The 25,228-nt window shown below is 35.6% G+C and overlaps 2 protein-coding genes and 1 long non-coding RNA gene across 3 annotated transcripts in view; 1 reads left to right on the forward strand and 2 right to left on the reverse strand.

The window, feature by feature from the left end:
- Positions 1–455: 455 nt before the first annotated feature.
- On the reverse strand, positions 456–1,174 carry LOC135118774 (uncharacterized). Its single transcript, XR_010277782.1, has 2 exons — positions 748–1,174; positions 456–558 (listed from the first exon to the last, which is right to left on the reverse strand). It is a non-coding gene; the product is annotated as an uncharacterized LOC135118774 (long non-coding RNA).
- A 4,910-nt stretch (positions 1,175–6,084) lies between these two features.
- LOC110379552 (uncharacterized) lies at positions 6,085–16,577 on the forward strand. Its single transcript, XM_064041528.1, has 10 exons — positions 6,085–6,637; positions 8,092–9,153; positions 9,451–9,921; positions 11,150–11,296; positions 12,602–12,706; positions 13,075–13,187; positions 14,031–14,099; positions 14,370–14,537; positions 14,940–15,061; positions 15,376–16,577. Exons 1-10 carry the CDS (start codon positions 6,379–6,381, stop codon positions 15,578–15,580), a joined length of 2,721 nt encoding a protein of 906 aa, XP_063897598.1. The 5' UTR covers positions 6,085–6,378; the 3' UTR covers positions 15,581–16,577.
- Positions 16,578–20,559: 3,982 nt separating this feature from the next.
- LOC110379546 (guanine nucleotide-binding protein G(s) subunit alpha) overlaps positions 20,560–25,228 on the reverse strand; it is a 39,311-nt gene continuing 34,642 nt past the window's right edge. Inside the window, exons 10-11 of the mRNA XM_064041332.1 lie at positions 24,399–24,718; positions 20,560–24,091 (exon numbers count right to left, since the gene is read on the reverse strand). Of these exons, the coding sequence (XP_063897402.1) occupies positions 24,572–24,718 (147 nt within the window). The 3' untranslated portion in view covers positions 20,560–24,091; positions 24,399–24,571. The remainder of the gene's footprint in view (positions 24,092–24,398; positions 24,719–25,228) is intronic.

Raw genomic sequence — 25,228 nt, forward strand, 5'->3', positions numbered from 1 at the left:
TATACGCAAAACGCTGAAAAAACAATCTTAAAATATAGTAAAAATAACCCTTTAGTGATAATCAAGCTTAAAACAAAAATAAATAAATGTGTTATCGTTCTAATATCAATCCCCAAAATGTGAGTATTCACTTCGAGTAAGCTACTTTGCATGTGAATTTGATGTTTCAGCGGCGCAATCGCTACTGACGCTCAGTATGAGAAGAGTAAGTGACAGATTCGGATAGTAACGATTTGTACGTATAGAGTATAAACCAAGGTTGCAATTGGAGGAGCAAAACTGACACTTAATTACCTTTTGAATGTATGCAAGCTGAAAATGTACAGGCGGCCGAAGTTTGGGGGGAGGCCGACATTTGGCGTATTTACCCTACTAATATTTACAGAAAACCATTGAGACGGCCTTAATTCAAAAGTGAGTATTATGGGCTGATACGATGATAAAATAAAGGAATATTCATGATTTGGAGAAGGTTTTATTGACTAACAAATTAGATAAAAATCATATTGAACAGGTATTCTCTACTTAAATGTTTGTAGTTAGAGCTCCCTGGTATGCCTAAAACAATAAATAAGCGTATTAAAAAGAAAACATTTAATAATTTGCTTGAAAATAATGGTTAATTGCTTTTAGTTTACACCAGCAGTAACATCTAAGTTCTGTCAAAAGTAGCAAAAAGTAGCACCTAATGTGTGTAATATCTATCATCTGACAGTGTTTGTAATACGTTACAACAGAAATCATTACCCGGAAGCACCCGGAAGATAACTATATTCACCGTGGAAAGTACAATTCAATAAAAAACGGTTCAAACATTTTGAACTTTAAGAATTGATTTTGAACCTTAAAAAATACACGTGAACATTATTAAATCCTAACAAATAAAACTGTTCTTATCTGTATTATGATAATCCATAGTAGTTTTGGTTAAATAGCTCACAATAAAAAAGTTCTGAGGTTTCAAACACGGTACGTTTTTAATGTAGTCAGAAACTGACGCGAGTGCGTGTCACAATGATCAAGTTCCGAGAGGTTTGTGGCTGGATGACGTGGGAGTAGGAGCCTGAAAATGGTCGGATTTTGTTCAGTAGTTACCTGGCTTTCTAACAAGCATAAAATTTTTCTTTTCTATTGAAGTTTGTTTTTCTAGTTTCGCCCGGCTAGAAATGCAAAATACCCCTATGTGTGTTGGCCAAATATAACCTATTTATAATTTGAGATGGTTATTTTTATTTTTAACTTGAAGGTTACTTATTAAAAACTTGTAATTTTGGTTTGCTACTAAAATTAGTTATAAAAATATTTGCATACCAAATACAAGCAGAATATGGCTTGGTTTGAACTATTTATTAATCACTTATCAGTACCACTTAGGTGCAAACAAATGTTTAGGTAGATATGTCTTTCAGTTTCAGAAGGTTCTTATGATTATAAAGAACAGTCAAATCAATTAAATTTCTTTAAAAAGAAATATTTAAGATTTTTCGGCCCATACAACACATGCATGCATAACGCTAACGCTAAATTATTATTGCTGTATGGATCTGTGGTTCTCCGGCCATCCGCTAGAGGCGCTGCAGTCAATCTCAATCTTCAATGGCGGTCATAACTGATGTTTTTATTATGTATTTAGCTTCAGCAATAGTTAGAAATACTTATGGCATAGGTACTTAGCGGTCTTTCAAAAATCTTGAAATATATATCTACCACTTGCAGTTTCCCAAAGAGATGTGAGCATAATTTAAGAAAGGAGCTCTTCCTTCCTAACACTGGGCTTCCGCCCTGGATAATCAAAATGCTTCAGAAGGAACTTGGATTTATGTGTACTTAACTAAGGTACATAACATTTTGCAACTGAAACACTTGACTTACCTAGACTTAAAGTTAAATAACATTTTAAAGTAACACTCACTTCTGCTCCATTCACAGCGGAAATCATTTGCTGCCTTCAAAGCTTCAAAAAAAACCTGAAATATGACTTATTTAATGATAAGTATACATACATTACGTGTTCTTAATTAAATAACTACTATAGTAACAACAATGCAAGGTTTGTAATTAGTATTTTTTTTTTCTGTGTTGCTTAATTATTCCTAAAACCTGTGGAGTCAAGGTTCAAAGTCACGACAATTTTGTTCGTAACTGGCAATTTCGTTTTATTTAAATATTCACAGTAAAAGGCATAGGTACTTACCTACTTAGTAAGTACCTTGAGATATTCAAGGTTTTTATATGTAATCACAGGAACCTTATAATGTCTATGTAAGCGATCAGGTCCCACTGCAGGACACAGGCTTCTTCTCACGAAGAGGAAGAAAGAAAGAATGAGCCGCGCTTGCTCAAAGTAAAATGGCGATTTCAGGCTTAAGACTCCAGGTTTTCTGAGAGGTTTTCCTTCATTCACTGAATCATAGGTGTCAGATATCAAAAATACACTTAGTTTAGAAAATAAATAGGTACTTACTAATAAAACTTATCGAACCATTCATGAGCGAGTCCATCTCGTACCTACTTAGCCGGTTTTTGGAGACTCAAGCTGCCTACAATTTAATCTTAAAGTTGAAAGTTCACACATGTTAACTTAATGGCAGCTCCGATAAAGTTTAAACTTAAACAAAACTCCTTGCATCACCATCTAGGAACACAGTCATAAATCATTCACAATTAGGCGCATGCACCGCCCCGCGTGACGATTGGCGCGTTCATTATAAAAACAAGATGGACGCCCACCAACTCAGATTACCGCCACATGTGACATTTGTAAACAGAATCCAGCCGAGGAATGACCTATATTGGATGCTTATGTAATCGCTACTGGGTTACGCCCAAACGTTTGCTGCGGATTGCAATAATCGAGCCATCCGTTTGTTTTTCGATTAGAGATTGCTTGATATACCTAAGTTGTATGAAGCTAATGTTGGAATTCAGTCTCCAATCGCAGAACGACAAATGGATCCGTTATTGAAATCGAACTTCTTTCTCTGATCTTTTCCTTCAAATTGTATTATCTACCTACTAACTAAAGGCCGCGGCTTCCTCCGTGTCCTATGGAGACTACTTGTGCACCTGTACGTAAACTGAAAAGACATTTACAACGCATTTAAAGCAATTACCTATTAATTACTTCATCCCAAAGACGAGCTAAAATTGTAAGCTCCAATGCAGTTTAAATAGAGCTTAATCTTGGCTTAGAATAAAAGCAGCTTTTTTTTTAACCGACAGTCGAAGGAAATATTTTATTTCAAATTAATCATTTTTCCTCCAATATGTTATTTATGGAAGACGCGGTTTTTTAAGGTGATTTATTGGACTGCCACTTTATATGTATTAAAAAAATAAGCTTAAGCTTGACGTCATTGAGTCTTCAGTGTATCCATTTTATATGGATCCACTAATCTACGTTTGACGTGGTTTCCCAGACTCTTAAGCGCTATAATCAGGTATCTAGAAAATACCCAGGCCATATGACGCAAGTAGACCTATAATAAAAAAATAAAATACCTACTTTACAGAGAAATTAAAGTTTTACTTGCTACCTCTTAGCACGTAAACCTACGTCATAAGAACTGGTCTATGACCATAGATAGGGTAAAATTAAATAAAAAGAGTATTTATAGATTAGCCTACGTCAAACGGTTTACTAAGAAATTAAAACCGCAGAAGATTTAAAATTAAATATTGTGTAAAAGTGGGAAAAGAGTCCATTAAATAACACTTACAATGTTACTAGGAAAAAAAATCACAATAAACTTTTTCCACGATAATATTTTGCCCTTTATTTCCGTATCGCATTAGAACGTGTTCTGCATTCATTAAAAAACTATTCATTTCGGTGATGCATGACCTAACCGGTCGGCCGCCCTTCCTAGACACGCATCACAAAATCTACCACGAATACTAACGATACAAAAAAACTACCATTTCAATATCCCTTGCGTTTTCTTTGAAAGAACTTCCCAGTCAGCTTTTAATAGAGAACGCAATGGAAAGTGAGTATGTTTCTATTATATCGTGGAACCATAAATACTAAGTATTTTTTCTGTGATAACTATGCCTACATTTAAAAACATACTTGCATTATTGGAAAGACGTTCCATTGCATAGACGCCATTTTGATATTAGAAGCATTTTCCGCCATATTCCGCCAAATGCGGGGTTCAGAACTTTTTGGATACAGATACGGATTTGTTTCAGCCCACCAAATAATCATTGATGTAAGTATTTAGCACTTCTCCATTTCTAATCAGGCGTGACAAGAAAAAACTTATAGTTTGAAAAACTACCTAAGTAGGTACATACTTACCTAATTACTTATTTTGTTATTAGTTAAAATAAAAGCACCTTTTCTTTCTTGACTTTTTTCTGAAATAAACTACGGAACCCCGATATCATAGAGACACGTATGACTCTACATGCACAAGCTATTATTTCTAGATACCTAAAGGGATAGTGCACTGGACTGCACGCTTGATGACTTTATTTTTTATCTCTTGTTCGACGTTGATTAATATCGACAGGGAGTTATCATAATTATATACAGAGTTGAAAAGTCACTTAAGAAAGGCTCATTATTATGTATGGTTTGTAAGCCTATGTATAACTATTAATTAAATTGTTCAACAATAACGCAAAGTTATTGATTGCTGCGCGTGCAGATTTTGAATGCCGAGCAAACGAAGGATTGGGTTTGAATCACTAGCATGACAGAGCCAAGCCTAAATTAAATCTATCGAAACAAAATATTAGGTATAGCTATGAATTTATCTCCACGACTTAACATACGTAGATAGCCTACCTAGGTATATAACAAATTACATAGGCACAGGTCAGGAACCCAACTCCCCAATTTTGACATTGACCCCTACAAATAGGTATTATAAATTATTCAAAATTATACTTTCATCATAATTTTTATTACTTAAATTTAAAAATTATACCCCAAGTAATACCTAACTATTAAAGTAAAAAAATGCGAAAATAATGAACATGAAAAATATTGCCATTAGTGAAGCAATGCCATAGACACTTCTTTTAGTGAGCTTTTAGTGATGCTAAGCAGCTTACCTAGTTTCCCTACCTACAGGCAACCTGATTATTTTGAAAATAAATTCAGGATAAAAGTTCATTTGTTAGATTACATGGGTACATTTTGAATGCTAGCTGCCAACTGCAACCAACGACTGCACGTAGGTAGGCTAAGGTAGGTACGTACTGCTGCTGTTTCAATCCAAAACGGTTTCTTTCATGTAAATATTCTAACATGAAAATCTAGTGCGTACCTGCCAGCCTATCCTTAAGACCTCGCCGTCTGTCCATCTTATTTCCACACAGTAAAAATTGCATGCGCAAATACCTAAAAGTAAAAAATGGTATTTTTATCTGACTAGGTGATTGGACATTCATCATGATGCATCAAATTTGAGTAAAAATGATTGGTTGTTATTATTGGTGATGATTCATCAAAATGCAAAACGCTTGCTAAGCATTTTAGCCGTAACACTAATCAACAATTTTATTAATTTAATAAATTTCATCAATAATAAATTAAATCTAAATAATTGTTTCTGAATTGCTTAGGAAATGAACTTAGGCTAAACACTGATTAATGCACGGCTAAAAACTCAATCCTAATTTCCAAATATTAAATTCAAAGATTTTGAAAAATAAAACCTCAAATGCTTATACAACAAAATAACAGTTTCGTGTACCTGCGCGAAATTTTATACTATAATGTTGCCACTACTCATGACCATAATCAATTATTTTAATCGAAAGTATTACACATGCACATTTATAAGCTCGTGAATGTGGAGCCAAACCAATAAAAGGATAACAAAGATATTAACTGATTTTATTAAACAATAAGAGCTATTTTTTTCAACATCCCATACTCTCCTCTATAATATTGTTTCGGTTGACATAATAAATATGATCCAGATCAAGTTTTTAATGTTTTGATATTTTTTTTATCTTTATGTTAATATGTACACTAGTATTTTACTTTTATTTATCATTGAAACAAACCTTTGTAATAATATTTTTTCAAATCGGTAAAATGTAACACCAATTATTTGGACGGGCAACACAGCACATGACAGGTGTTTACGCGCCAAACAACAATGGTTGCTTGCTAACGTTTGATATAACTTTTTTGACGCACGTTTTTTGTATCAATTTACGTGGTTTCTGCTTTAAAACTGCCACTTAACTGTTAATTTAACGTTTATTTACCTAAAATGGACTACAATATGTAGAATCATTGACGTTAAGTGGGCAAAAACTTAATTGACTAGTGAGGCTGGGTCAGCAGTACTTCGAGAGTGCAGTGGCCGATTTTATGTTTTATTGGTAACTAAGGTCAGTAATACGGTCGTAGAGATGGCCGCGGCGACTCCTAGACGCTCTTCGCGGCTTCCTCATACTCACACACCAAAGATGTCGGAACGCAAGAAGGGGTTATTCCAATGTGAGGAGATGCCTTCCCGGGAGTCTCTGACGACGCACAGGAACCTGCCGGTGGTGGACAGCGAGAGTGACAGCGAGGACTGCGACCTGGGCATCATCAGCACGCTGGACTCCAGCTCTGGAGATGAAAACGACCAAAATGTGCCGAAGACGCCTGAGAGAAGCTTGTGGCGTGAGTTCTTATACCAATCATTTGTATTCTAGACTTGAAACTCAGCTTATGTATACACAATTGACTAATTACAAACATTATTGGTTCATATGACATTGAGGTCCTTTCCAACCAACATGTAAGGTCCAAGGTCCCTCCATTTAAGTTTTAACACATTCAAGTTAGCCTTGCAGTTTATTTTACCTGTTTGTGTCATAGTTGTTTTGTATGCAGCTGAAAGTTCATACAGTATATTCAAATTCAGATAAAGTACTTCGAGCATAGTAAATCCATAAATGATGATTTATATTCTATCTACAAAATCAGGAAACAATAGATTAACTAAGCTAGCTCAACCTTGTAGAAAGTATTTATCCAAAATGGAGGTATTCACCAGCCTTAGAAAAAAAGATATACCCTGTGACACTATAGTAGCCTTTTCATGACTTAAGTCTACAAGAGAATTATTTGAAATAGGAACACCACAGAAGAAGTATCCTATTTGCAAATTAGAAGCTCCATATTGTCCTGAACAAACTATGCTTGGCATTACATTCTTTTTTTCTTCATATCCTGGCATAAAACAATATTCTATCTTATTATGCATCCTTCTAAACTTCTAATAGGTTTCTTTCAACTTGTCCTTTCACCTTTTATCTCAATAATAAAAGACTTGATACCAATATACCCTATACAGTTGAAACTAGGTCACAGTTTAGACTGTCTGCCAGAGATTAGAAGCTAATAGTGTCAAATGTAAATGATGTTATTATCTAAATACCTAATTTAATATTATCAAGTTCAGTGTATTTTTTCTTCAAAATATAATAACTTTTGTAAATGATAATTGCCTTAATGGTAACAGTTTAAATGAAGGGAGATTATAATCATAGAAAGGTTTCTTGCTGATTCCTAAAACTCTTGATACACTTGTATGTCTATGTTGTGTGCTAGATCCAAAAAAGGAAAACTATATGTTAGCAAAATGAATTGTTTCTTCTGTAGGTACCTATAGTAAGACCTTGTCAAATTGACTATCAATTAAAAGATAATCCACACATCTTATTTGCCTAGCCTTTTACCAAATTATGTTGACCTATCAGCGCCTAATCTGGTACAGCTGGGTATTCATGACTCTTTAACCTAGTTACCCGGGCTACCTGATACCCCTTTGTAAGATTGGTTGTCAGACTTCCTGGCGTCCTACTCTAAGCAAATCTCTATTTTACAATTATATGCACACAACAAACATAGAAATCCTAAGTAGGTTATTGTGTTAGTGACATAAAAAAATACTAACAAAATTTTAACTACACAGCAATAATTATTGAGGTTTAAATTTAACACACTTAAATTAGCAGAAAACACAAACAAGCATTGTATGTAAATGTGCATATAAATCATTATACTAATTAGCTTATTACAATAATTAGTGTAACACACAACTGAACTATTCAACTATATTTATTTCACAGATGAGACAAGAAGTCAAACCCGGAAACTTCTAAAAGAGAGCAACGATTTGAAGAACTTCATCAAATCTCCATTTACACTGAAAAAGTATCAGACCAGATATTCTTGTCCTGATTCAAAATGTTCTGTGTCTACCCCGGTAACACCACATCTGAACAACCACCCTGGGACCCCTTCGTCCACTCACTCTTGCACCAGTGTGCACACTACTTCTTCTACTTCGAGCCGGGCTCGCAAAAGCCTGGCAAGTCTCATCGCAGACACGGAGAGCTGCAGCAGCTCCCTAAAAGATCTGAACTTTGACACAGACTCTGGTACAGATTCCAAAGAGAATACTCCCACAAAATGCGTAAGAAGGTCAAGCAGGAGGAATAAAGTGACCCCAAAAGTGAACAGCTTCAAAGGAGTGCTTCTTGAACAGAAGAAAAATATTACTCCAATGAAAAATGCTGTAGTTTGCTTGACGAAAATGGATATGAGCAGCATTATATCGCCTACGCAGATGCTGAAGACTCCTCACACTACAGATGCGGGTGCTTCGCCCCCCAAGTTGGGGCATAACCGCCGTTCTGTCGTAGAGATAGGGGAAAGCCCTGAGTCGGCTTGTGACAGCGAGAAGAGCCATAAAAGGCTCCGTAACGATAGTTTGACGGAGCATGCTCCGAATCCGAAGTACCCGAGACTGGAAAACGCTCCTAAAGCTCGCCTATCATTATTCAATAGCGACAGACTTAAAGAAATACTCTCTGCTAAGTCTTTTTATGGGAAGAGTAACCCAGACTTGAATACTAGTGTCACCGCTAAGATTTCTAGTGCTATTGAAGCGACGGCCAACCAGAGGCGGCTAAAGCACTCTCATTCACACCGACGCAAACGAAAGCCTGGCCAGATCAATCTAGGAGTGAGACATCGTATCAGAAAGCCTAGGTACCACAAAAATAAGCCAGTGAAGTACGTAAATACTTCAGGAAATGGTTCAGTCGCGAATACCACCGTCGTGTCCAACGTGAGCATGACGGACGCGTCCATGTTAAGTCAGAATTCATCGCAAGAACTTTGTAATGGTAAGTGAATTCATTATTATTGTATGAGTGTGTCAATGTCCTTTTTGTTTGCAGAATTTTGATGTTTTTTCAGACATGAGTATAATTAATTAAGTTGTTTATGTATATTTTTCATTGGACTCTATGATCCTTTAACATTGTAGATCTTTCTAGAAAGTGAAATCCAATCTCCTTGCTATGAGCCCGCAGTTTCACCCATGGCCAAGGAAATTACTACCCACACCTGGAGCTACTAATTTTAGTTTTGATTTATTAGCTATACCTCTGTGAAACTTCAACTGTGACATTTTTTCACAGACAAAGCCGACCCATTCGACAAAGAAAAACAAACAATAGACGCATTACTCAGCCAATGGACCGAAGAAGAGATACCAGAAACCGAACTCTCCTACTCGAAACCAATGCAAGAACTACCATGTTTCAACAGCACCGTCATTGAGGAAACCAACCAGATATTTCAACCGGTCACCGCTGTGCCCGTTACCATGACAACGGTTCCACAAGACTCGGAAGCAGTCCTCATAGAATTGGGTTGTCAGAAGTTGGACAACGGGCCAACATTGTCAGAAAATGGGCCAACTTTGTCAGAAACTTTGACAACGTTGCCACAAGTAGCAGCACCTTTGACAACGTTGGCACAACCCGTCAATGACGTTGTAATGACAGACATTGACGGACACGAGCAGAATCATGGTGAATTGCCTAAAAGTGGCCAGTTTCTGCCTGTAGAAGGCGGGTATATACTTGTTGAAGAGAATACGGCTGCAGGTAAATATTGCGTTTTTTACTTATTAATTCTTAGAAAGTGCTCTTTCGTTTTCTTTATATACGCTTATCTCGGAACTGCTGTTTCGATTTGAGTATCTTTAAGTCTAACTATAGTTACCGGCACGGATATTGAGCTCTCGGCGGAAGAGTGAGGATCGCTTTGCGCACTGTACACATAAGGCAATAAACCAATAAATCGCTTCTGCGCAGGTGAAGGTCAGGGCTCAATATCCGTGCCGATAACTATACAGTCCGCGATTTGATCTGCGTACCTAGGGAACTTCTTCCAGCACATGGTTAAAAAGTAGCCTATGTTACTCAAGGATAGTCTAGCTCCCCAACAGTAAGATTTTTTCAAATCGGTACAATAGTTTTGGATCATTTTGGAAACAAAATCTTTGATCTTTATTAGTACACTTTACTGCTAAGTTTCATCAAAATCCATTCAGCAGTTTTTAGTAATAAACATACATAAATCTTAACAAAACTTTCGCGTTTTATACTTTGTATATTTTCACAAAACAAGCTATAAATACAGGTGGTACTTAATAATATTCAATGAAGACCCCACTAGTTAGGGGTCACTCAACATTGCAGCTGTTTCTTTACTATTACAAAGAACAAACCTGTTTCTTACGAAAGGGGTCTTGGTCATACGACCTCTAGTTTTAACCACTGTTAAATGACCCTTTATGTTTATGTTTCCATGGCGATGTGGTACTGGGTTCGATGCCCAAGTCTTGTAAGAGTAGCTTAGAGCGATAAATCAGCCTATCGAATTAGATTAAAAATATCTGCGACGTGACAGTTTACTTACAATATGTATTTATTTCTTCTACCAAAAATACGTTAAACGAACTCTATTCTCACCGCTAGAACTGCGATGAAATAAGGTAAAACACATTAACCATGTGCCAAAAGTACCCTCATTTATAAAACAAATTCCTAAGTCCCATATTTATTGGCAATAACGCAAACACCTCTGGGTAGATTTAGATTAGATAGATTGCCGTTTTCACAAGGCGGCGGTAGTTACCCAACAACTCACAAGAAGTTTCTTGTGACTTGTTGTTGTCCTCTGAACACGGGTGAAATCGCGGGCGGAAGCTAGTCTATAATATATCCGTGCGAAAAAAAACCGGCAAAGTGCGAGTCGGACTCGCGCACGAAGGGTTTACGTCTTTTCGTCGTTTATTTTATTATTAATAACAACAATAATTACTTCCAGTACAAGAAGTACTCCCAGACCTGGATGTGATCGATCGTGAGCTGAAGATGTTGGACGAGCAGATCCTCAAGATGGCGCAGTCGAACAACATCGACGCTGAAGCCGTGCTCGCTTCCACTGAGACTGTTATAGCTCCTGTTGTTAATGGTAAGAACGATTACATCATCATTTATTTATTTTTTTATACTTTATGTACAAAAATAGTACATTAGCGGATTTAATGCCACAAGTTCTACAAGTTACCATCGGGTTACCAAGTAGTAACCATCGGGTTAAAGGGAGATAATACTAAGGTAAAAAAAAGTAAATTAACAAAAAAATGAAAGAAATGAAATCATGATGTATGAATAAAAACATAAAACAATACATTAATACTCAATGCACAGGCCAGATAAATAATATCATTCGCTAAGCCTAACTATCTTTTAGTTACTTTGCAGCTGAGTACCAGTGTTTTACCAATGTCTGCCTATCTGACTTCCTCAACCCAGTTACCTGTGCAACTCGATTCTCCTTGGGAAGGCTGGTTGTCAGACTTTCTGGCTTCTGACTACCCATTAAATTGGTGTGGTAGGCCCCACACCAATTTAACATGGCTTCTGAAACACGTAGAAGCCCGTTATGACAAGATGGTTACCCATCCACGGACCGACAGCGCCAAACATTACTTAACCAGTAACCTTATGATGATCGATAGACCTGCGTGGCTTTGACTTGGTTACAAGCTCTTTTTTATACACTATTTTTTCCTGCAATTTGTGTATATCAGCCATTTTTTGGCCTCCTACCTACACACAGATTTAACTAAGATTATGTGTTATTGTTACAAAGAACTAAATGTAAACCTCACACAAAAATCGTGTTGTCAAAATAATCATTATGTTTTGACTTACCCATGGGGTTAATTGTTAATTAGGCTAAAATATCACTTTACCACACTAAAATATTAATAAAATAAATAATGATGTCTTTGTAAAATGTTCCCATTCATGTACCATTGTTTTGAGTTTTTGTTGCACTCAAGGTCAGAAATATTACACGAACACAAAAATACCCCCGATTCTTATTTACCTGCTTTAAATATTTATATCATATTGTTACTTTAATAAAATATGTATTATTGTGTCTAATTTAAGGATGTCTTCAAACTTAAAAAACAGTCAATTCACAACCTTCTCCTTTGAAGTTGGTTAAAAAGTCAATGTTATTTTGATAACAATTACGATGAAGGAAACGATGGATATATGCATTGGTGTGAGAGTCGACATAGTTAGAAAGAATGTAACTCGTGAGATGAAGGCAGATAGGAGAAAAAATGCTGCGCCAACCTCAAATAAATTTGTGATAAGGGCAGGAGGATGATGATGATTTCATAGCTATAACGGTATACAATATACATACACATTTTTTCTGTATACCTACTGATGTTAATAATTGTACCTTTTGTTTTAGAAGTCCCAACTACCTCAACCAATGCTGAAAACGCTGAGAAACCCAAACTGTTCCCGATCTTCGAGAAACCCAACCCTGGCATAGTTGTTCCTGGCACCACTAAAGGTAATTCACATCAATAGAATTTTAAACCTCCAAGGTAAAAAGAGAGAGATGAGGTTCTTTAGATGACAACTAGAGTTCCAGCAGTTGTTCTTGGATGGTTCATCATATCAAAATGGTTAGCTTTTTTGTTCTGTGCAAAAAATGCATATTTGTATAATGTAAGATGTGTTTATCTTTTCTTTAGATAATTTCGATTTTTACAAGCAAGAAGTATATATTAACCAACTTCGGACAATAAAATTTTCTAACTAGAACTAGGTTGTACCTAAATCATCTTTCATCTTTAGTTTTACTCTCTAGACCCAAATTAGTGATACCATACAATTAAATAGTTCCTCATAACATGATATTTTCTTATTGTATTTCAGACAAAAACAGCAAGCGTTCACTAATAAAGACAGGTGACGACCAGTACGTGATCGACGCGGGACAGAAGAAGTTCGGAGCCACCCAGTGTGCCGAGTGCGGGACTATCTATCAGGTAACATCATCTGTCTAGCCTTTTCCCAGCTTTCCCATATAGTTGGAAGAGGTGGACTTCCCATCTAAACGGATGCAGCTGAGTACCAGTACCAGTTACCCAAATAACCTGATGCTCCTTCGTAAGACTGGCCGTCAGACTTTCTGGCTTTCTGTTTTAATCGTAAAGAGTGTTGAAAATGTTCAAACGATAGCTGGGACTCACCAAATTAACCTGCCTTCCGGAACACGGAATTCGTCAACTATTGGTCATCATCAGCCTATCGCAGTCCACTGCTGGACATAGGCCTCTCCAAGTGCACGCCACTGAGATCGATTTTCGGCTACTCGCATCCAGCTCCTGCCAGCCGTCTTGCGCAAGTCATCACTCCACCGTGCCTGAGGACATCCTACACTACGCTTGCCGAGTCGTGGTCTCCACTCTAGAACTCGTTTACCCCAACGGTTATCGGTTCTTCGGCTAATATGGCCAGCCCACTGCCACTTCAGCTTGCTGATTCGGTGGGCTATGTCGATGACCTTGGTTCTCTGACGGATTACGTCATTTCTGATGCGATCCCTCAGAGAAATGCCAAGCATAGCCCTTTCCATAGCCCGCTGAGCGACTTTAAACTTGTGGACCAGCCGTACCGTCAGTGTCCACGTTTCGGCTCCGTAAGTCATGACAGGTAGGACGCACTGATTGAAGACTTTCGTCTTTAGGCACTGTGGGATCGACGATGTTAGGACTCGACGTAGCTTCCCAAATGCATTATTATCCAAATGGTATTATAGGCAAAATACATTTTTGTCACAGCTTTATTTTCCATCAATATAAATTAAATATAATTACTTTTATCTACAGATTGGCGATCCACAAGACGAACATGATCACCTGGTTCATCACAATGCTACTGATGTTCTCAAATTCAATGTAAGTTTTCCATTTAAGAATTAATTAGTACAAATGTAATGCTAATAAGCGTTATGTACAGGAATATATGCGGGAAATAGTTTTATTTACATAGAAAATATATTGAAAAAAAAATTACTGATAATTATTTATTACAAATTAAATCAGCTACATATTTAGAAAAATAAAAATTAATAGTTCCTTCTTGCCACGGCTGTTACTGAACCACAAGCCATAAACAAAACAAACCTTTTTACAACATAACATTTTAACAATAATTGAAAATTGCAGGGCTTCAAAGACGAGTGCATAGTAGAACGTTCCGGCAACGCTCGCTGCGTCCGAGTGCGCGGCGGCGACAGCGGCTGGAGGAAGGTGGAACAACTCCTCAACAGGGTGGTGCATCCACACCTCGGGTACGGGAATGAACTGCCCAGGGAACATATACATAGTTATACTGTAAGTTGTGTTCATATTTATTAGTCTTATATATTATATTTACTTATGTATAGTACATTTAGCTAGCTTTTTGTTTGAACGCGGTACAGGTCAACAACTCCTGGACAGATATAAAAAAAATATTTCAATCTTGGATAGTCCTTGTATCGAGAATAGCTGTAGCTGTAGGCTACTTTAGTAAATACCACTGGACAAGGGTGAAATAGCTGACGGAAGCTAGTAAGTAATAATGCAAAAGAAAGTCGTGTTAGTTACACTATTTGTAACTCAAGAATTGCTCAACACATTTAGATGAAAATAGGTTGGAAAGGTAGCCTAGAATCAGGATCAGAATGAGATAGAACGAGGGTGGATGTCGATCTAATATTTTTTTGTCACACTATAAAATATTATTCCTTTCAGGCCTACTTATACATAGAGAAGAAGCAGATAGTAGGCTGTCTGATTGTGGAGCCCAAGATGAGGGCGTACAAGCTGATTCCTGGAGACCCTGACTGCTGCAGTGTAGAAGATTATCCTGTCAAGTAAGTTTTACTTCATTAACATATCTTTATATTGACACACATGTATCGAAGAGCACGTAAATGTCTGTCCTGCTTGCGATCTCTCTCCGGTGGTGTTGGGTTGCCGTCCCATTGGGCTATGAGAGTGAAGGTATAGCGAGTGCACCTGTGTCTGAGCAAATGCTTGTGCACTATAATATGTTTAGCTCTGCTGACTGATCTCCTTACATGAGAACATTTTCTCTTTATAACAACAAAGGCTATATTTTATCCGTGTACAATGATCAGTTCCTTGTAGCACCTACATAAGTTATTAATATTTTCTTTATTTTCAGATGCGGCGTATCCCGTATTTGGACACACATCAACCACAGAAGACAAGGCATCGCAGCACGTCTGCTCGACTGTGCTCGGGCTTCCTTCTTATATGGCGAAGCCCTACGTGTCTCCGACATCGCCCTCAGCGCTCCCACGGCCGCCGGCAAGGCCTTCGCCACCAAATATTGTGGTACACCAAACTTCTATGTGTATTTGGACTGAGAAATTACGAAATTGGGGAAAAAATGTGTTCAATATGTGGCCTATGTACATAATAAATGAATTTTGCTCATGTTTTCGGTGCAACATAAGTTTATAGTGTTGTGTGAAATATCGATAAAAACGCTAGTGTTGTGCTTCGCTGTTCAACAAATATCGTAGTTCGCGATATCCATAAAATGTACGCAAAGATAAAATATACCTACCTCAGTGTGTAATGAGAAACTTTTAGTGAATTTGTGACTTTCTACGAAAATGTGTGTTTTTAGTTTATAGATTAACTATAAGTAATTGTGCATTGGATGCATGCTGTCTAGTTTTATACTTGTCAACTGCGAATTTTAATCTTAGCTTTTTCAGAGACTGCTATTTTTAATGTGTTTGTGTAAAAGACATTGTTATTTTAATAAGAAACTTGCATGCAGGAATGTTTCTTCAATCTAATATTTTGAAGTATTTTCGAAACTGTTTCCTATTTTAAATTTTGATAATAATATTTGTATGTATAATGCTATTTTTGATACTTCTTTATAAATATGCATGAATAGTTTTATCGAAGGGGACCAATTACTGAATAAGTGAAATTACATTTTTTTAAAATATTTTTATATAGTATTCAAATGTGCAGTTTCTACTTCTAAAAAGTAGGTGCGCGATTTCAAATATTTTGACACTATTTTTTTTCTTAAAAGCAATAGTGCTAACCTGTAGTAAAGGCACGTTTCGAATACTAACTGCCGACTTGCAATCGCGGGTTTTGCGGTCGGCAATTGGCATTCAAAACGTACCCTTAGGTACTATTTTGTCGCAATATAAATTATTAAAGTAACATTTTATTTCTTTTCTACGTTCTTTTTTAAATTTAAGCTGCATGAAAGTTATTAATAATTTTCTAGTTTTTTATTATTTTATAAGACAGTGCCAATGTCGTTTTATAGTACGTATTTAATTAAGAATATTGTGCCTCAAATTAGAATAAGTTAAGTTTAATTTTTAAGTAATTTTTGATACTATTCAAGGTTTTTAAGATTTTTTGAGAATTTTTCATGATGTATTCTGTTTTAAAATTGTGGTAATAAATTGAAAGGAATATGTTTATACATCGTAATTTTTTACTATGAATGTTGATGTAATTTTTTTTATAAAATTAGTTTTTTGGTTCCATTTTAAACCTTATGACAGACCTCATGACAGGAGATATAGGCGAATTTCGAAAGATTCAAAAAGATTTAACAGTAAAACAATATTGTTTCACTAAACATACCTCAAGATAAAACCTTTTTTTACGCTTTTTATAATAATAGTGGTAATTTCAGGTCAGTACGCTTATATTTTAAGTAAAATAAGTTAGTTCATACTTAGCTCGCCCCGATTGGGCTTACTTGCGAAGAACTTAATACTCTATAGTCTATTACTAATTATTTTTATAACAAACTGTCTTTTAAAAAATGACCGCAGATAAGTAGTGTATACTTTTTTGTATGGTTTCACGTTCTACTCCAGAATAGTGTATTTAATTTCTTGGATAATATTGTAGAATTAATTTGGATTTCCAAATATTATTTCCATGTGTCATCGAATCCTAGTCTCTCTATTTATATAATGATCTGAACGTATCAGTCCTATACTTGTATTGCAAACGATTTTCTTTTAACTATGAACAAAATAATTTAAATATGCTTTTTAAACTTTCCGACATTTTAATTTGCTGAAGGGGCCAGCCCAAAGATGTCTCGTACCTTATGTATTGCCATAGACGTGTAAATAAGTATTTATTTATAATTTGTTTCTCTATGTTTCAACTCTTGAATGTTTTGTCAAAATTTTTACTTTTCGAAGTGCTCTTTTAAGTTACACAGATTGTGTTAATTTTGGTTTTAATAATAAAATTTGATTTTTATTATTGGATTGTTTTTATTTCTACTTATTGCCCTACTAGCCCTTGGCAGCAAAATATCCCTTTATATGTCACCCTAAAAATGTTTTATCACTTGCTTATTTCGCATGTTGCAAATGGCGCTCAAATTGGTGGTACTCATAATTTAAACATATTTGGCAGTCGTTACAGATAGTAAGAAGCCAGAAAGTCTTAACAACCAGTCTTATCAAGAGGCAGGCAAATGAAAAAGGACATACAAGGGTTACAAATGAAATACAACATTTTAAAACAACATTTATTTTTACATACATTAAGTCGGATTCAAAATGCCTGAAACATACTGATTTTTGTACACATCAGTTATAGATTATTATTAATTTCATGGACAGTAAATTATATATTCTCTTTGCACGAATCTGTGGAGACATAAAACTTATAAGCGTTTGTTATTTTATAATCACCTCGCAGTACACACTACTATACACATAAATATTAAAAATTTCATTTTTATCTTTAGGAATTTCATTAATTAGGTATATTTTTTAAATTAAATTTGTTAAAAATATAGATTTTCAGTATATCATTAAACGTAGGTATTAAGATTAAATACACGATAATCCGCAGTCCGTCGGTAACGAACACAATGATAAGTGCTGATCTCAAATACCGATTCTAAACAAAGTGACTTTGAGCTATGCTAGAAAATATTCTATTTAAAAAAATGAACTACCCAAAAATTGAGAGAAAAATACGTTTTTTATTATTTTATTTTTGTGCTACAATGGAAAGAAATCTATGAGCACTAATTAAATGCCTTCATTCATTAGCGAGAGAGTTGCGACGAGTTAAAGGTAAAACATTACCAAAAATATTTGCAGTCGAGCGCTGCACTTCTTTAAACAAAAGGGTACTCGACGCGTCTCACATACATTGTGCGCAAGTACATTCACTTATCTACTATGAAGATATATTAAAAAAGGAGGAATCTTTTCAATACTATTTGGTTATTATCAACGGACGTTACGATACTACTAGTCAAGGATCCGAACACGCGAAACAAAGTATTAAACCTACGTCCACATTGTTGGCGCCAACACGATTATATGAAAACATGGCGACGCGAGCGCAGACGAACTAACCTGCTCCGACCTAGCACGGACTTGCGGTGTTCATCTAAATATTGAAAAACATAGAAAATTATGTTCTAAGCTACCTTTATACACGATACAATGACTCACATGTTATTGCATTTACTTAAATCGTAAAGGGATGAGGGTAGGACAGCAATATACAATGTATACATACTTGTTACGTCGACATTTGTTAGGGGGACCACTTCCGTTCTGTCGCTAACAGACACATACTTCTGGAAACTAACTTATTACCGAATACTCAAACGCTACATAACTTTAAGTTGCACTTACAAGTATGATATAGCTATAAAACACGTTACAATGTTCAATAGCGTGATACATAAGCGCTGATCAAAGTTAGGCTTTGTTCAAGTATCGGAATTAGACTGATGTTGACTCCACCACTTTTACAGTAATTAAACCAATTTGATTAATTACCATCTAGTCTTTTCTAGTTTAAAAACACCTAGTTCGAAAAACTCATTTTAAATATGGACGAAATACCCCTAAAAATGCTCTAACGCCATATATACAACTTGTGAGAAAACTTTAGCGGCGAGTGACCCGAATTTAGAAACTGCATAGCATAAATATAAAAATTCAAAACTAAATTACGTATAATTTTTAAGTCTTTGAAGTTTGAACAACCGAAAACATTGTGAGCTAACTGGCTTTAAATATAAAATTATATAATATTAATTACTCAAATCAACGTCTATAGTTGAAATATCAGGCAACTATAATTAACTAAAATTGTTATAGAATTCAAAGTGCTTTTTACTATAAAATCGTGATTTTCTCTAATCGTGTACTTTTATATCAAAAGCTTAGCCGGGCGTTGCTTTACGAGTGTTGTAGTTCACATAACTGGATAACAGAATAAGTAATCAAATTATATTATGTTTAAATATTTTTTCATCTTCAACTATTTCCCAAGAAAAATTATTTAAAATTCCATTTATTTTTATGAATTAAAAATCTTGTTTTTTGGCTTATTTTCTTCATAGTCTAGTTATCAAGTTATGTGAACTAGAACACACGCCAGGCCTACCATTGAAGTCAGGTCGAACTAAATGTGTGCATTACTTAAGATGTCGAAGTTACAGTATGTTCCTTTTGCTAGGCGACGACTTTCACGACAAACAAATTTAAGTTTACTTCAATTACAATGTGCTTTAAGATAAGATATAAATTGAAATTAATAACTCTGTATGTTTTTACTGAAACTCACATATGTATTAAAAAATTGCCTGTTTTGTCTCGTTTCAACCTGCAAAATGTTTTTCAGTAATTAAATTAATTACATTTTTTCGCAATATAATATTTATGATTAAAGTTAGAAGTCGGAAAGTCGTAAAAGTCGCAACCCAGCCCGAACAGATCCGACTACTGCGTAGCCTGCAAGACAGAAAGTACCCCACAACATCAGCAGTCTACGTTATATTTTATACCTTTTTTTGTTACTTTTGCATTCCATTTTTATTTTTTGCGATACGCTATTACTTACTTAAATAGCTACCAAATAGTACTTTTTTTTATTAATTTTACATATATAATAAAGAATGCCATGTTAATTTTTAATTACACAATGATTCTATAGTGATGTGGTATGTATGGAGGTCTCCTTATTGCACGATCTACGAACGCGGCTGACATTGGCGAAAAGCCTTTGTTCCGGCATGACAAATGTCTATGGTTTCAATATGGCGCGTGTATTAGTGTTAGAGTTTGTATATCGTAGTCTATGGTAGATAAATAAATATGTATATTTGTCTGTTTGTCCCCAATGCTACCGCGTCCGCTCGACATTATCAAGTCGTATATAATTGACAGGCTTCTAAACCTGTGGCAACCCCCATACGACATTATGAATTAACATATAGTTTCATTTAATATTTTAAATGTACGTTATATTCTCTTCTACTTACATTTAAAGTGAAACTTATATAACACAAAAAAGAAAAAAAAAATACAATTTCAATATAGTTATATTTAAAAAAAAATAACGATAGTGTTACGAATAAGAAAGCAAAAAATAGCGAATTTTGTTACTGTACATACAATACGAAGGAAGGAATTATTAAGTGTTTTTTTAGTATGGTAACATAGGATATGGTGTTTCCGCTGGCAACACTACATTATGGCACATAACACAAACTCCAGCTTAACTTTCTTATATTAAGGACCATTTTCTAACAAATTATATATTAACAATTTTATTATTTTACTGCTTAAGGTATATTCCATACTGTGCTTAAAAGCAAGCAATATGTTGAGGTGTAGTCAAATATCGGGCAACAGTCAGGCAACATTCTATCGCAACTACTATGAAAATCGCTTAATATTTTACAATGTTTCAGTGGAATGAGTGCAGAGCGATAGTCGGCGTTACACATTCAGCCATTAAACTGGACCACTTTCCAGTCGCCCAACAGTTGCCCAACAATACCTTAAGCGGCAAATAACAATTTACTAAATCAAAAATATATTAAGATTCATAACGATAGAATAGATCATTTTGTATTTTAAAAATATCTCTTAAAATAGCACGACGTGTAAGTACATAAACCAATTTTAATTTTTTCATATAACATAAATAATAATAATAATTCTATTTAGTAAATTAATGTTAGGAGAGGTTAGTATTCTTTGTACTTAAAGGCTAAAATTGTGTCCATCTTATAAACGAAAAAAAAAAAAATAGAATAATCTTTGAAAATATTTTTTTTAACTCAAATACTGCTAGGATATTGATATTCTGCCGGCCGTATTACATACGGTCGGATCTTTGGACCTTAAATTCCTAAAAGCTCAACATTACAAAGAAATAATAATTAAAAACTAACTTTTAATCTACAAAAGCACTTGTATTGTTAACATTTTAGTCAAAAATTGTGCTATGAACGAACGTATTAAGACGCAAACGAAATAATTATTACAAAACTATACGATATTGGAAGACGTACATTTGATAAAAATTAAAAATAAATCGCTTTTAAACTATATTTGTGTAAAAACTAAATAAAGGTGTGCCCCCATGTGTTAGATATGGTCGCTTGATTTCATAGTGATTTTAATAGTACCGAACTTATATTTCATAATTGAAGTTTGGCTATCTCATTTTTTGTCAGTTTCTTCATAATTTGTCAATACAATGATAAAAATATTTCATAAGCTATTTTGGTAACCAAACAATAAAATCGAAGTAGTGTTACAATATGTTATTTAATCGTTGTTCATTCAAAATAACACATAAGAGCCCACCCCTAAAATATCCTCCAAAGAAAATAAAATAAAAGTTCTGTAATCAAAAATATACAGACATATCAAATATTCCTTTTTAATTTGATCTAGAAAAAAATGGCTATACTCAGTGTATAATTTTACTACAAAATCAATGTATTTCAATTGAAATATTCAGGGTTTATTGTTTAAATAAATAAAATAAACGATTTGGCCTAATTTGAGCATAAAATGATTGCGCTCGGTAAATAGCGGGTAAAGTTGGACTACATATAGACAACAACGAAAACTTTTTTGTGCCAAAACGTCAGAAACGGCCAGTATTTTTCGTCTATTAAACAAACCTCTATTGTTTATGATATGACAAAGAAGGTTAAATAACAAAAAAAAAGCGGGATACTATTTTTAAAAATGTGCGTAGTCCGACTAATATCCCATGTTAAGCTTAACCAACTTAAAAGAAAAACGTTGTGTACTCGAAAGTGAAGTGAATACTATTGATCTAGCCTCAAGGCGTACCTAGTACTTCGATGATCCTTAATATAAAACCGTTTGAAACAGCTGCGGACCGGAGCGGACGACTATCAAATATTTACCGACAATAATAACAAAAAAAACTGTGGTAACTCAACATATTATTACGTATTTGTATTAAGAAATGTTCCTTAATTAATTCACTTAAATTAGTTGGTAAACTATATTTTATTTTATAATTGAAATGAATCGTGTCGGTATCGTATCGTTGTCGTGCCGCAGCCGCGTCCCACCCGGGTCGCTCGCACCTCCACACGAACCAGTCTAGTCTAGACTAAATCTAGACTTTCACACTAACTTCAAATCGACTAAAACATATCCAAAATTACGCTCACATCACTAAAAGTCTGTTTGGCGAATATAAACACAATGTTTCGAATAATGCACAAAGTAATGTAAGGATTAGTCGATTATCCGTTCCCAAACGATTTCAGTCGATTAAAACATTTAATAAAATGTTATCGATTACACATCCTGTCCTAACCCAGCACTTACAGTGAATATCGCATGATTTAATGTATAAGTTACAATTAAAAATAATGTTTTTAAAATCAACAACTATCAATTTATAATAGAATCTTGAAGCAAATAATTATAATAATAAGAATTAAGAACAACTTATAAGTACCATTGTTTGTGTCAACTGAATAAAATATATCGTAAAGAGACCGATCGACTAAATTAATCGATATTATATAAACGTAACTGGCGAATATTCGATACTCCGCGCCTCATCGAGCAGTCGAATTTAGTCGAAACACGTCACAACCCTATAGACCCGACAACGTCACACCACTACGCGGTGTTCGAATTTCGAAAAAGGACCGTAGTGATGTGCGTTTACAACATCGACTAAGGTGACAACTTACTAAAAATGATAAGTAAATGGACTTTAAACAAATGCCACTATGTATCCATCGTACTTTAGTGAACTAATCACACTAGCGCAGGTATGACGAGTCTTGATTGACTTACGTGGTCAATTATTTTGAAAAAGTGAACAATGATACCATGGCAAATTGATGAGAGTTATGTCGATTTACATGCACTCTTAGACATTATGTTTGATAGCTTTTATCCGGATGCTGAAAGTAGCGATAAACAACATAATTTTAATCGCAATGTAGATTTAAATAATGACATACCCAAATTATTGTATGTTTGCAAGCAATGAAGTCATTGGTTCATCTTCCCTGCTATAGTGTCATGTGTAAAAGATTTTTAGAATAGAATTTGATATTTCATTGCATATAGCTTCTCACTCGCTACTATAGAAACAGATGGTATTTATCTAAAGCCAACTATTTCACGATGTGCTTAACTAAACATATTTAGTAAATTCTCACATAAAATCGACTAAAGTTGCCAGCTTATCGCAAACTCTGACGTTCGGAAACACCATGGGAACATCACTAGCCGCGGTATAACGATTAACGCTTCGTAATCGATACTCTTACAATCGGTAATCGGTAAATATTTTGTCGTATCAAAGCGAAATTATTCGAGATTGAGTTTTTGATAGAGAATTCGAGAGTTTTCGTTATTTTGTTTTACAGAATCAGGTTTTTTTTATGAGTTGTTTTCGTCATAAATATATAGTTATCGTTACGAAGCGTTTTCGTTGGGCGGTAAATAAACCAGGGAGTCAGGGCGTACGTAGTGTAGTATGTATTGCTGACCGGGTCATACGAGTCGCGGGCCTTTACTGCACCGCACATACTTTATCTGCAATACAAATACAATTGATTTTAGAAATAATTGAAGAGCGAATTGTATTGTGGGGTATGCCCAAGTTCCCGGACAACATATGGGTCCGTTTTTCTAAAAACAACTATTTACTTTGAGACTTGTATGTTGCTTTAGAAAATTGACGTATATGTTGTAGGTGAGATTGAGCCTTGAGTGGGTGTGTGAGTGAGTGAGAGTGAGTTAGTCAGGTGAGTTGACGACAGTTGAACACGCGCTTGATGTTCTCGGTGTGTCGGGTAGCAGTAGTGAGTGAGTGAGTGAGTGAGTGTAAGTGGACGGTTACCTAGCGGGTGGTGCTATGGTTAGAGCAGCTCGTACTGCCGGAGGTGCATGCGTTGTATGATGTCGCGGCAGTCGTTGAACACGCGCTTGATGTTCTCGGTGTGTCGGGTAGCAGTAGTGAGTGAGTGAGTGAGTGAGTGTAAGTGGACGGTTACCTAGCGGGTGGTGCTATGGTTAGAGCAGCTCGTACTGCCGGAGGTGCATGCGTTGTATGATGTCGCGGCAGTCGTTGAACACGCGCTTGATGTTCTCGGTGTCGACGGCGCACGTGAAGTGCGGGTAGCAGTAGTGCTTGCCGTCGCCGCTTGCCGTGCTTATACGCTGCGGAAAAGAAAGAAATAATTTTGAAAAAAGAAACTCAAAAAATGTGTCCATATTTCATAAATGGAATCTCCTCTAGTTATCTAAAGGACATAAGGCTACACACTGTGCCAGCGACAGGGCCGCCGGCCAAGCCGCCGTGCACCGGGCGGCATACAAAGCCGGGGTGTGCCGGCGGGTTGCGCGGCTTATCGGCATCAGTTCCTTCACTAGCGTTCTATGTGACTGTCACAACCGGAATGATGCTTGACGGTTTGGTGCGGCTTGCATTGCCGGCGTCATAGCCGCTCGACATGTACTCTGCGGCATGTGTGTAGTAGCCTTAACAATACCTTCTCGGCACGGATATGATTTCCGTAACATATTCCGTAACCTGTGTTACTTTCTGTTAAAACTTATCCCACACACAAGTACTAAACAAGTATCGCACAAACTTTATACAAGGCATTTCACCTTCATAACGAAACACATATTTTATATAGACTAAAAAATCTCCTAGTCGATACTACA

This window comes from Helicoverpa armigera, chromosome 25 (assembly GCF_030705265.1).
Source record: "Helicoverpa armigera isolate CAAS_96S chromosome 25, ASM3070526v1, whole genome shotgun sequence".
Lineage (NCBI taxonomy): Eukaryota > Metazoa > Arthropoda > Insecta > Lepidoptera > Noctuidae > Helicoverpa > Helicoverpa armigera.

Bases quoted from the DNA above. Each gene is read 5' to 3' on its own strand.
- LOC110379552 (XM_064041528.1), top strand. From the start codon at position 6,379: ATGGCCGCGGCGACTCCTAGACGCTCTTCGCGGCTTCCTCATACTCAC. The intron at 13,188-14,030 runs GTAACATCATCT...TTTTATCTACAG, and splicing joins AGTGCGGGACTATCTATCAG to ATTGGCGATCCACAAGACGA. The intron at 14,100-14,369 runs GTAAGTTTTCCA...TGAAAATTGCAG, and splicing joins CTGATGTTCTCAAATTCAAT to GGCTTCAAAGACGAGTGCAT.